Source organism: Octodon degus, unplaced genomic scaffold, assembly GCF_000260255.1.
Source record: "Octodon degus isolate 3935 unplaced genomic scaffold, OctDeg1.0 scaffold00023, whole genome shotgun sequence".
In the NCBI taxonomy this organism is placed as follows: domain Eukaryota; kingdom Metazoa; phylum Chordata; class Mammalia; order Rodentia; family Octodontidae; genus Octodon; species Octodon degus.
The window spans coordinates 918037-931833 of NW_004524599.1; the positions used below are offsets into that span (position 1 = coordinate 918037).

The 13797-nt window shown below is 43.1% G+C and overlaps 1 protein-coding gene across 1 annotated transcript in view; it reads left to right on the forward strand.

Annotated features, from left to right (window-relative positions):
- Kif13a (kinesin family member 13A) overlaps window positions 1–13797 on the forward strand; it is a 201125-nt gene that overhangs the window by 71875 nt on the left and 115453 nt on the right. The window contains exon 3 of the mRNA XM_023712054.1: window positions 3289–3301. Coding sequence (XP_023567822.1) covers window positions 3289–3301 — 13 coding nt within the window. The remainder of the gene's footprint in view (window positions 1–3288; window positions 3302–13797) is intronic.

The window sequence follows — 13797 nt, forward strand, 5'->3', positions numbered from 1 at the left end:
GCCAAGAGCAAGGGCCTGAGTTCAATTCCCAGTTTTCCAAAAAAAAAAAAAAAAGACATAAAACCTCTGGAGAGTTATGCAGTAAACTGTAGTATTAGATTAGGGTAACTTAGCTGTCCATCACCTAAACCTCAAGAAATGTTTTCCAGTGAATACCATGCAGCTGTGATGTGCCGAATGTCTTTCTTCTGTAGCAAGGATCCTGGTTCTCTGTAGCATAAGGAATAACTTAGGTAGCAGCAGATGGATTTGGTGGCTTCCTCTTTCCCCTCTGTAGCCTCCATTCCTTTGTCCTTAGTCAAAGCACAAAAGAAGGTAGCAGGATCATGTCAGGATCTCATGTAATATGTTATCTTTCTAAATGAAAAGAATATACATTTATTTTTTTATTTGTCTTTTTTGAGACAGATTTTCCCTATGCAGTGTGGGTCAACCTTGAATTCATTTTGTAGCCTCCACTAGCCAAACTCAGTAATCATCATGTCTCAGCCTCTAGTGCTGAGATTACAGGTGTGCACCAACACATATGGCCTAGAATATACTTTTAAAGTACTTACTACAAATCTGAAATAGGATTGGTTTTCTAAGGATAAAAAGCAGTCTTACTGGAATGGATGCTAATGAAGAAAAGACAAGTTTATCATTAGACAGCTAAGGTGGTACATGCACCAGTAGCTCTGGTTCTTTGCTGCTAGTGGTTAGTATTATGTGACTGGTATGAAGGACGCTAATGCTAACTCTGGGGAGGTCCCTGGGATTCTCCTTAGCTGCTTCCCCTCTGGTGGGTTACTTGGTTTAACATGACTTAGATGAGCAACTATCATGTTACCCTTAATAGCAATGGATTCCACATCTTAAGCCAACTGCAGATCAAAAATGTGCCTCTATTCAACATGTACAGACTCCCCCCCTTTGCTATTCTCCAAACAATAAAACATAGCTACTTATATAACATTTAGACTGTATTAGGTAATCTGAAGATGATTTTTGATGTACAGGAGAGTATTCATAGGTTACATACAAATACTACACCATTTTATATGCAGGACTTGAGCGTCTGTGAATTGTAGTATTTTGTTAACATGGGGTGTGCTGCTTCATATGGGACATGCTGCTTCACATAATTGCCTTTGCCTAATCCAGTTGGCTTTCCTTTGTTAAATAAAGCAGTAATTTAAGGGAGTTTTAAAAATAAAACAAAACAAGAGAAGGCTCAGTGCATAACGTTTTCATCGTTGTTCTACCTGCTGAGAACAGATGCCTTCCAGAGGAGTGCTCCACTGAAGGAAGACTTCTTGGCGCAAACCTCAAACTTTGTACAGAGAATGGGAATCCGTGACTTCCTTAGAATTAAAAACACTTGTGCATTTTTATTATAACATTTATAAATGTTTGTCTTGTTTTAATGGGGAAACACATTGGTATGTTGAAACTTGCCTAACTATAGCCAGAGATACCAGTTATTTTAGACAGAAAACAGCTGACAAAACTTACATTCCCGTGGTGCCCATCTGAGGTAACGACATAGGTTCACTTCTGTTTAGCTAATTCATGGAATTCCAGAAAAGTGATGACTCAGCTTCACCATCGTAGGGATTTCATGATGTTCGTCACCTGCATTTAGAAGTGCAGAATTGTCCACCTGGCTGCAAACAGTGGAGTTCTTTTCCTGCTGCCAAGCTGTGGGTTTTGTTTAGATCCTTTCAGAGCTCTGTGAAGATTGTTGAGTCCAGTGATGGAGGGAAGACACTGGGCTCTTTCTGTTGGTGCCTGTGGATTGGTGTGCCTCTGCCCTAGAAAACCTGTTCACCTCAGGTTTCTGTTTTCTATAATGATAGATGAAAACCATGGGGGAAGTCTCCAGTTCTCATTCACAGTAATTCTACAGTTTATCAATTGATGTATCAGCAATTGATCAAGAATGACTATATTGGGGCCTGGGAGATAGCTCAGTAGAATAAGCACTTGCCTGACAAGCACAAGGGCCTGAGTTCAATCCCTGGTTCCACAAAAAAAAAAAAAAAAAAAAAAAAAAAAAAAAAAAAAAAAAAAAAAAAAATTAAAAGAATGACTATATCAGGAAAACCAAGAACTGTCATGGAATCCACATTGGAAGTCAAAATTCTACTTCTAAATATTGTACATGAGGAAAAAATTTTTTTGAAACTGGGAATCGTACTGAGGATCTTATGCTTGCCGGGCGGCTGCTGTGCCACTGAGCTAACCCCATGAAGAAAATATTTACAAAGCAAGTCAATCTAATATTTTAATACTTCCAAGACTTTTTTCCTTTTTCAGTGTTCTTCAGGTACAATTTCAGTCATTTCTGATTTATTAGCATTGAAATATGAACATATGAGCAGTACATGTGTGCTTGATGATAGAGGAGGGGAGTCTATTTAGGATTTAAATACATAAAAATGATCGTCTGGAAGCATGCTCTTTTAAAAAATGTATTTAGTACAGGGTTTCACTGTGTAGATCCAGGTCGTAAGTGATCCTCCGGTTCTCAGCCCCCCAAGTGCTGGGATTACAGCACACGCCACCACACCCGGTTTCACTCACCATCTCAGTGCACCATGGGGGGTGGGGCTTGAACCCCCACTGCTGCGCTTTGCCTAAGCAGGTGCTTTAATCTGCTGAGCTATCTGGCCAGCCCTTAGAAGCATGCTTTTCAAAGGAGGAAAATTCATATATAGTTATCCACAGCAAATTTAGAAATATTTGATATATTTATTGAAAGAATATGCATGTATATCACCACCAACTTAGGAAAATTTAAACATGAAAATTGATTTTAAAACATCTGACCATCATTTTGGCCAGTAATGACCGTATTTGTTTTCGTGATCTTCCTTTGTCATTTTTTGCAATCATTAAAAATCTCTAAACAACTGGATTCACTGTATTAACGTGCACTAGCATGTTCTGTCTTGTGCCAACTGATGGCACTGTCGCGTGCCGCCTGTAAGTCACAGATGTGCCGTGGTGGTTCAGGATCACCTGGCTGTGAAATAGATGAATTATCACCTCCTTGTGAGCCTGTTACATTAGGATAGAACTTCATTGTATGTGCTCTGTGTTTTTGGGCAAATATGGAAGTTGTTCCCTTCTGACAATAATTGTGTTTGAATTTGGCCTTTGGTCATCGTGAAGTACAGTTACCTTTCAGGTGTGTTTCCAAGGTGCTAAATTTACCTTGTTTTCTCTCTTTCATTGTTTCCCTTGGCTGTGGCTACCACATTGACCACCTGGATCTCTGCTGCTGAACTTCTTTCCCGTCGTAAGGAAACCTCCCAAGGTAAGCAATGACATGGAATCAGTAACTCATCACAGTAGCCCATGCATAACCCCTGTCTCCGTAGGCAGAAAAATGGCATTCTAATTTAAAACTCAAACCACAAACTAACAATTCATGTTGCTAGGAATATAAAATTAGAATGTCACACTGCAGTTACAAAGCACTTTCTCATATTTCATTTTTGAAGTATTTGCTGATCTTCAGACATACGTTGATAGTTGATGGTTTCTGCTTTGCTGGTGATGAGAGGAGGTTCAGCAAGACCAAGGGTACATCCCCACTCTCAGCCGAGTGAGTGGGTGTGACCACTGTTGAGGACCACAGGACAGCACTGTGACATCTCATAATGAGTGTAGCAACTGTGATTATAGATTGCACAAACTGTCTTTCTCTGTATCTGTTAAGAAGACTCAGTAGCTTTGGAAAGATTTTCCACTTTTCAGTAGAGATCACACTTTCCATCTGTTCTGTATGTTCCATTGGAGCTCCTAGCCAGTCACAGTGTATCTTAGCAGGAACTGTCCCCCTCCCCCTGCCCCCACTGCTGCGGCCAACTTCTGATGTTATGTTTACCATTGGGGAACCCAAAAGGTAGAGAACACATGGGAGGGGGTAAGAAGTGAGGGATGTGGGTGGCAGGCCCTGAATGATTAAAAATTGGTTTTGTTACCAGTGAACATTTTATTGACTATTTAGGGATGCTGAATACCAAAAATAATAACTTTGGCCATGCCCTGAGCAGTTATGCTGGGTTATACATGCCTATGCTATATTATCCAGTAAGACTTGAAGACGTGTTGGGTGAAGGTGTGGAATCTGCAGTGGACAAGGTGGACTCTGCAATGGGCAAGGCTTGCTTTTCCCTGGGCTTATACAGAAAAATCTGACTTAGTTCTTGGATTATGCAAACCCATACAACTGCCATTTCCTGCTTCATCATTTTTGAAGGCATTGTAGGTATTATGTCTGGCACTGAGAATTTCAGTGCCTGCAAAGAAGGCTTGCATTAAACGAATAATAGATCTCATAAAAATATGAGATCTCTGAAGAAGAAAGATATATGTAATATTGTAAGACGCCATGGAGGCAAGTGGGCCAGATCCAGAGAGCAGATTGTTATTCCTAGGGTGATTATCCCCAAATTTGCAAATTACAAAATTTCTCTGCCCCTAACACTGAGTCTCCCTTTGTCTAACTCTTCTTTCTCCTGCTCCTTATTCTGAGAAGTTTCCAGGCATACTGTCAGCTGTGTGATGTGTTTTACTTTACCTATAGAGGAAGGCACTGAAATATTGAGCCATCCACATATGGCTTCTTACTGAATGAAAGCACCAAAATCAAAAAGAAGCACGAAAATGCCTTGAGCAGTTACTGCTTTCAGCTATATTATGTAGCCTTTTGCAGCCTTGGTTTTGCTAAGTATCCTGTCAATAAGGCCTAAGAAGTATCATTAACTCAAAATGGATGATCGACCTAGACATAATGCAAAGCTCTGGCAGCCCTAGACTGCATGAGAGAAAAATCTAGGTTTAGTGATGGCCTCTATAGACAATAGTGCCAGGTACATGTTTCCTAAAAGAAAAAATTGATAAGTGGAACATCATTAAAGGTTTTTTGTGTGTGCCAGGGATCAAACTCAGGACCTTGTGCTTGGCAGGCAGGTGCTTATTCCCTGAGCTATCTCCCTGGCAAAATTTAAAAGCTCCTCTTTTGCCAAAAACAGTGTTAAGAGTGTACAGACAAGCTACAGATTTGGATAAAATATTTTTAAACCTGATAAAAGACTACTCAAAGTATATAGAGAAATCTTAATACTCAGTGGTAAGAAACAAATAATTAAAAAATGAAAAGATCTGAGTAGACATCAAAGACAGTATACAAAGGGCAGTATCACAGTTAAATAGTGTCATGTCATTAGACCATTGCACATTAAAAACAATAATGAAATACTACTGTCTACTTGTTAGAATGACTGAAATCCTTCTGAAATCTGACACCAAGGCTTGGCACGGTGTGGAGAAGTGAGAACTTCATTGTCACTGGTAGAATCATGAGTGGTGCAGCCTTTCTGGAGGACAGCCTCCAGCTCCTCACAGAATCGCCTACCATCTTCTGTGACCCAGCAGTCAGTGTTTCTAGGTGTTTAATAAATTGAAAACTGACCTCTGCTCAGAATCCTGCACACAAGTTTTTAGAGCACTGTCATTTGTAAATTCCTTTGGTAGATTAAACAAATCTAGTATATTTAGGCATATTATTGGATGATAAGAGAGAACTGTGTTGTCCTGTGAAAAGATGTAGACAGTTGTTAAATGCACATTACTAAGTGAAAGAAACCAATGTGGAAAAGACTAATTGTTATATAAATCTGTATGATATTCTGGAATAGGCAAAACTATGTAGATATTAAAGACATTGGATCACCAAAGACCTTTGCTACACAATGACTATTAAAAAAATGAGAAAAGGAAAGGAGAGAAGGGGAGGGCAGGAGAGAGAAGAGAAACTGGCTGGAACAAAGGATTACTCACCAGTTTAGCAGAAGGAAGATTTGGACACCAGGTGTAACGGAGTATGCCTGCAATCCCGGCACTGAGGAGGGTGAGCGGGAGGATTGCCTCACGTTCATAGCCAGCATGGGCTACGTAGTTAGGTCAGGGCCACCCTGAACTGCACTATAAGACTGTCTTAAAAGAAAAAAAAGATGCAAGTCTGGATATATTGCTAGGCACCCTCACCAGTGGATGAGCCACTGAGCCGGAGGAAACTTGTTGCTGTGACTATTCTCAGAAAGACCCAAGTGCCTGACTGGCCCACGTTTCCAAAGAGCCCTTCCCTAGATGTCACCTGGCCTGGCTGGATACCAGGAAAGGGCCTCTGGACATTGCAGGCCTCAGGACCAACTTGGATTCTCTCGTCCTTATTTTGACTCTTTCCAGGGAACATTTATTCACATAGCCTGTGTTGGGGTGGTGGCTGAAGTTGTGTCTAAATAATATTGGTAAATAATTATTATAGTAATCACTGAACTGTGATTTGCACAGTTTCTCTGACCAGTAAGGACTGTATAAGAAATGTCTGGGATAGGAGTGCTGGTTAGGAGGAAGGGAAGGATTTGTCGAGAAGGAAGGGTGGACCAGGCAGTATGGCTTGCACCTTGGACTCATGCTGCCTGGGGCAGTGGAGAGAGGAGGAAGATCCTCCTCCTAGGAGAACCTAGGCTCTTACATGCTGCCGTTGCTGCTGCTGGGGGTAGGCTCGAGATTTCCATACCTCCCTCCACTTTTTTTTTTTTTTTTTTGTACTGGGAGTTGGATTCAGAATCTCATGCTTGCCATGCAGGTGCTGCCCTGCTGAGCTATAGCCCCAGCCCTGAGTTTCTTTTTATACCTAAAATTTATTTTTTCCCCCCCTAAGTGTTATAATAGAGCAAGGGCATAATGAAAATATTTTTCATTTATCTTTAAAGAGCCTTTGTCACAGTTATCAGAAGTGAAGTGTCTTTCCCTCTCGGTGTGACTGTAAATTTTCAGTGCAAAGTTGCTGTTTTAGACAGTATGCAAATAGGTTAAAGGCAGTCAATTGCTTGTTAGTTCGGCTGACTTTTGATAAATTTTGGATTTTCACAGTAAATAATACAAAGGATGGAAAGAAATTATTCTATTTGTTGGGCTTTATAAGTTAGGAGGAAAGAAGGAGCTAGGAGAAAAATAGGAATATCTGCAAAATCATTTTGTTTAGGATCATATGCTGTTTGCTTGTTTTAAACTCATGATTGTTGTATTTGATGTTTTATAATTTAATTTTTGATTTATTTGAATAATTTGGTCTTACGAATTAAATTGAACTTTTATTTATTTGGTTTCACTTTTGTATATATAAATTTGTTGGCAAAAACCGTAAGCTGAAGAAATTAATAGCATTATAGCAAAAGAAACAATTTCTTTCCTCCTGCAGTGCTAGTAAGGAAGCCCAGGGCCTTGAGACAGTAGGCAAGTGCTCTCCCAGGGAGCTGCACTCCATCCCTGCTGCTGCTTCTTGCCAGCCGCAGTCTTTAAAGTAGACTGATGTATACACAGCCTGACTGTGAAGAGCTGCTCAGGAAGGAGGAGAGGGACTTCTGTGCGGCCTTGCCGTCCGGGGTGTGCCCCATTCAGTCTGGCTTTCCAGCCTGTGACTGCCATCATTGTCTGTTGCCTCCTCTGCTCTGCTGCTGTGAATTTGCAAGCAAGCGCTGGCTCTTAAAGGAGACAAATTCTAGACCAGCAGCACTGTTAAGTGCAGTCTGTTTAGCCACATGTGGTTCTTAAGCACGCAAATGGCTGGGGAGTTGAGATGAAGTGTATGCTATGCACCCGATTTTTAAAACACAATTCAGGGGGAACAAAGAGAATGCAAGAGAAATATTTTGGATATATTGGGCTAAGTACAATGTGTTATTAAAATTATTTTATCTCTTTAATGTGTCTTGGACACATTTACAACTGCCTGCACAGGGCTGGGGCTGTAGCTCCGTGGCAGCGCGTTGCCTAGCACGTGCGGGGCTGTCAGGCCTTTGTGTGTCTGCTTCGCAGCAAAGCACCACAGTCTGCTGCCTTCCGTCACACTTCTGCGCTATAGCTGTGTCTGTGAGGGCCCAGCCATGTGCACTCAGGGCAGCACAGACTTCCTGGTCCGCATCTGCTTAGGAGTTGTTTTTACTTATGCATTCAGAAATCATGAGGCAAACAGTAGATAAGAAGATTTTTTTTAATCCCCGGTTCTGCAAAAAAAAAAAAAAAAAAAAAGAATAAAGAAAATTTTGTGAAAGTTACTGTTTCAAGCAGGGCATCAGAGGTGATGAAACTAGTGGTTTCTGCCCCCTAGAATTGTATTATGATGAGAATGGTTAGATGTGTGGTATTTTTAAGTAATGGAAGATGGATTATGATAAACTTCACTCACTACTGCGGCCCTCTATAACTTAAAGAACAGCTTTGCAGCTAGCTGGAGCTTCAGGAGGGCTTTCCAAGTTAGGGTAAGGGCTCCAGCGGTGGAAATTTAGGACAGGAATCAAGATGTATATAAGGGACAGAACCAAGGAAGTATTGCTGTGTTAAGAATTAGTGAGCTACACACTCTGGTGAGAGTGTAGGGCACATGAAAGGAAAAGTCATGTATTAAAAGATGGAAAAGTAGGTACTTATGGAGGATTTCAGAGTCAGGCCTGAATCTAGTGGGCTACAGAGATTGCTTAGGACTTTTGTGTAGAAATGTTGCATGATCAGAACCAGGCATGTGAGCGATTCGTCCGGCTCCAAGATGCAGGGTAAATTGGTAAATAGAAAGCAGGGTAGGTAAGGGTCGGGTTTCATCTGGTAGTAACTGCTGTGTGTTAGGTGCTGCAGTAGTAACAGCCTTGAGCATTCAGTGGCTTCAGGCAGCAAAGCTTGTTTCCAGGATGACAGCTGTAGCACTGTACCCTGTGGCTCCAATCCGGGCTCCAGTCCGCAGGAACAGCCCCTTTCTGGGACTTACTACGAATTGTGAGGTAGAGAGGGAAAGTAGAACCTGCAGTAGCTTAAGGTAAAGCTGCTGCTCAGCCCTGGCATTCATTTTTTCGTTCGCACTCAGTTGGCCAAAGCAAGTCACATGGCATCCTGCTATCAGAAGAGACGGGAATTATAGTCCTTCTACTCCAGGTATTACAAGTCACAAAGCAAAAGGTAGGAACATAATCCTCTTAGAGAGAGGACAGCGAGTCATGTGGAACAGTAACGCAATCAGTAGACTTTATTGCTCTAAACCACATTTTAAAAAATGTCCCATTTTCTTACCCAAACAAACAAAAATCCCCAAACACAGCACAGTATGTTTCTATTTTAAAATTTGTATACACTCTACCTTTCTCCTTTTCCTTCTACCTGGCTTTGTTCAGAGCCAGATGTTGCCAGTAATAATTCTGTGCCTGTAGATGTGTGTAGATGTGGCTGGCAGGGTACCAGGCTGCACGGACTACAGGGCCCAAGAGAAAGAGCTCCATCCACCTTGTCACAGTGTTGATCCGGCTCACTATCCAGAACAGTGACAGCCTCCTGGCCCAGGAGGTATCTGGAATCCCACAGAACCTGAGCCATCAGCCTTTTCCGGTACAAGCTGACATTGAATAAATATTTATAGCCCCTGGGCTGCCTCAGGTTCTTTATGTCCTGGAGCCCCGGCCTTGGAGTCAGCCCAGCCTGCTCCTCTGGCTGGCTGGACTGGGCAGCACATCCTTGTCTAGAGTTCTGAACCAGAGCATCTACTGCATGTGGTAGGTGATATCAGGGTGACCGAGTCTTAATCTTTATTCTTTTGTAATGAACAACAGGGATGAATCATATATCAGACATAGTGGACAGGCTCATAGGGTACCTGCTTAGACATACGCAACTTTGGGCGTGTTCGCTAAGGAATATTTTGTGCTTGGAAATCTCCATATTACATTGTAAATGTGTTGTTGGAGAAATTGAATGACTAGGTTTTTTGACAAGTAATTAGGGCATGAAAGAACCAGAAATACCACAGATTGTGCATTTACGGAACCCCTGCCCAACTCCTCAGCAACCAAGGAAATAGACGTTGGAAATGAGTGATAGAGGATTAAACGTGACATGAGCGTTTGGCTGAGCTGAGGTGGGGTTGTGTTTCATTGCTTCTGCACCGCTAGTTGGCATGTGCAGTGTTAAGTGGAAGCTTGATGTTGTTACAGTATTGGGCTGGGATCTGAGAGAACTAGTTCCTGTTTTCAAAGTCATTCCTTAAGCAAGTGCATGAATGAATGAGTCCTTTGGTGAGACGCCATGTGTCTGTGCACCCAGAACTGTGAATCGCAGTTCAGGGTAGTGCTTTGCTCTCTGCATATAAGGGGTGCTGGAAAAGATAGCGTTTACATTTTGAAAATGGATTTCAGTAGAAGATACATTGTCATTAATCCCTCTGAGGATACAGCCCCTCCCCCAGGACATATTTATCTCATCATTCTTGCCGTTTCCTGAAGCTGTTCTCGAAGTCCTGTTTCGGGGCTTTAAAAGGTGTGGTAAGCAGTGCGGTGAATGATGCTAGTGGGCACCAGTAGTAGAGGCAGGCATTACCACGTGCACACCACTGTGGGCCTGGCCCCGCGCAGCTTCTGCCCCCGCGGAGAATCGAGACGTGTCCTGGACGTCCAGCAGCCCCCCACCAGGGGCGTAAACACTGCTCACCCCCTGATAAAAACACTTAAAAATTTCAAAAAGTGTTTTAAAACCTCAAAATGTGCCAGGCATGGTGGTACACACATTGTAGGCTATCAAGTGCACTTGGTAGGCTCAGGCCAGAGACGCATTGCAAGTTTAAGGCCAGCCTGGGCTGCATAAGTGAGTTCAAGGCTAGTCTGGACTCCGTAGTGAGACTTGTCTCAGAAGGAAAAGAAGAAGGAAAAAATTTCAAAATGACCGTGAGAGCTGGACATTTTCAGTAGCTTCGCAATATAAAAGAAGCCATAGTAGTGCCAGTAGAGACACTGAGGAGAGAAGACTTCCATAACAAAACTGAAAGAATGACAGGACAGGTGTATTCAAGGTAAAGAGAGGAGTATTTTACAGGGGACTAATGGCAAGATACATTTTTTAAATTTAAACACATGCCATTTTTTTTCAATCATGTGTCACAGTTGCCCACGTCCTGTAGCATCTTATGAATTCCCCAGGACCAGGGACAGTGCCTTGTATCTTGTAGATGTGCAGCAGGTGCCACTGGTTTGCTGTGAGTCTGTGAGCTACTTTAGTCAGGCGGTGTTGACTGTGTAACCCCTGACATTGCTTGGTGTGTAGATACAGGCATCTGTAAGGAAAATGATTAATTACCAAGCAAAAAGACAGTACTAGCTTGACAGATTTTTAAATAGCAAGGTCAACCTGTTAATAGAGCTGGCCAGTAACATGTTGATGGCTCCCATGTTCCTTCTTTGTATGCTGTGGCAGATGCATTCAAATACTGGCTGGACTTTGCGCTGGCTAAGCGACTTCGCCAACAGTGACAGCAAAGACGGTGCCATGGCCAGACAGGCTTCCAGGGCACACTTGGCTTGCAGTTTCAGTTCAGCTTTTCCAGTGTGAGTGCAGTTTAACTCTCCTTTTGGAATGATTCTCCACCTCTGATATTAGAAGAGATGAAAAAGAGAACAGGGCTGCAAGTTGGTGTGAACAGGAACATTGCAGCTCGAGAGAGGACTTCCTTGGTCCTTGGGTGTGATTCACTTTCTTGGCACAGTGTGGTGAAATGTGAACAAACGTGAAGCATGTTTTTCATCTTAATTGTCTTGCAAACTGGCAGAGTTGAAAAGTCACAATAAGATGTGACACTGGCACACTACAGTTCCTAAAACTATAAGGGCTGGGGCATGCGGCAGGATCTTGGGGCAGTTTTCAGAGTAGGTAGTTGCAGAATGGGCTGTTAGTGGCAGTGGGGCCTGCAGATGTGAGCAGTGGGCTGATTGTTCTACGAGAGGAGGAAGACAGTGCAGGGAGCAAGGCGCACTCCTTCCTACAAAGCAGGGCATGCTTGTGTAGAGCACTTTTTCCCACGGAAGCCCTTTGAGTTTGAAGTTGAGAGCTAGAAAGTAGTTGTTTTGCATTGGTATTTTGGGTGCAGAACTGAACAGTCTGTAGCAACTGTTCTTCTCATGAGCCTTTTCATTTTTTCCTCTTACTTAATCAGCAAGTAGTGGACACCTAAGCCCAGTGTCATGTACCTATAAGGTATAAAGAAATGAGTGAGCAAAATTGAAACCTTCTAGCTGATTAAGAACACAAAGGGCTTAGGTTGTGTCAGTGCCTAGTAACTCTCTGCCAGTGGAAGCTGTCCTGATGGGGGAGTTGCCGTCAGTAGCTACAGTTAATACTGATGCCAGTAGCTGCCGTGGTAGAATCTCCCATTGTGCCACGCATTATACTAGCGGGCGTTCTGCTTACATTCCCACAATCCTGCACAACATAAAATGCACTGGTAGGTGCATGCTTATTGCAGAAGTGGAGCTGTTGATAGAGGAGGGGAAAATTACAGAGTAGAAGTCAAGGAAGTGCTGGCGGAGGCTTGCTTATGGTCAGAAGTGGGGGCTAGCAGAGGGATTACAGAGGGAGGACTTCTACAGTTGTGGGGGATTGAACTCAGGCCCTTGCGCTTGCCAGGGAAGCGCTTATTCTACTGAGCCATCTTCCCAGGCCCTAAGGGATCTGCTGTTTTTTTAAGACTCTCTTGGTGTGTATCCAGGTGATTCCTTGATCATTAGTGGAACCTCTGAAAGCTGAGGGGTTGGCTGACCATTGACATAGCATGCACACTGCAGAACCTGCTTCTGTCTTTTTGAGCCCAGTAAACACACTGCATCCAAAGGGTGGCACCACTCTTATCACTCCTGTCATACAAGTAAAAGTGGAGGCTTCAGCCAAGTCTTGTTGTGATATCTGCTACCCTGCCCAGGCTGCTAACCACTTGTACTCACTGGTCTGTGTTGGACTCCTTTGACTGCTAACACAAAATTCCTGACCTATACAACTTAAAGAAAAAGTTGATTCTGACTCCTGGCTTTCAAAGCTTCAGTCCATGGTCAGCTGGCTGCAAGGCAGAAGTGACACTACGGAGGCAAGGTGCTCATCTCGTAGCAGCCAGGACACTGAAAGACGGAAAAGACCTGGAGCGGAAGGGGCCAGACTCCCAGGTCCTGCCCTGTGACCCCCACACACCAGAAGCAGCTGCAGTGATGTCCTAGATGTCTCTTGAGCCAAATGTGATAATGAGATTAACCATCACGTTGGACTTCACTGTTTTCAGCAGCTGTCATGCATGAAAATACAGATTTACAAGATGGTTTAATTACGAGGTCACTCATCAGAAGTTGCTCTGTAATGTGAATCCTCAGAGTATTTGTTGGGTGAAATTATGAAGCATTAGGAAATCCAGGGCCTTGTCTTCCCAGAGGTAATGCCATGGCAGAACAGGGAAGCTGTGTGCAAGTAGATCTACACATGTGCATGCAGGGACGCACACAGGAAGTCCTATACAGGTAGATCCACGTGTGTACATGCAGACACACACAGGAAGTCCTGTACAGGTAGATCCATGTGTGTATATGCAGACGCACACAGGAAGTCCTGTACAGGTAGATCCATGTGTGTATATACAGACGCACACAGGAAGTCCTGTACAGGTAGATCCATGTGTGTATATGCAGACGCACACAGGAAGTCCTGTACAGGTAGATCCATGTGTGTATATGCAGATGCACACAGGAAGTCCTGTACGAGTAGATCCACACGTGTGCATGTGGAGATACACACAGGAAGTCCTGTACAGGTAGATCCATGTGTGTACATGCAGATGCACACAGGAAGTCCTGTACGAGTAAATCCACGCATGTGCATGCAGACGTACACAGGAAGTCCTGTACGAGTAGATCCATGTGTGTGCATGTGGAGATGCACACAGGAAGTCCTGTA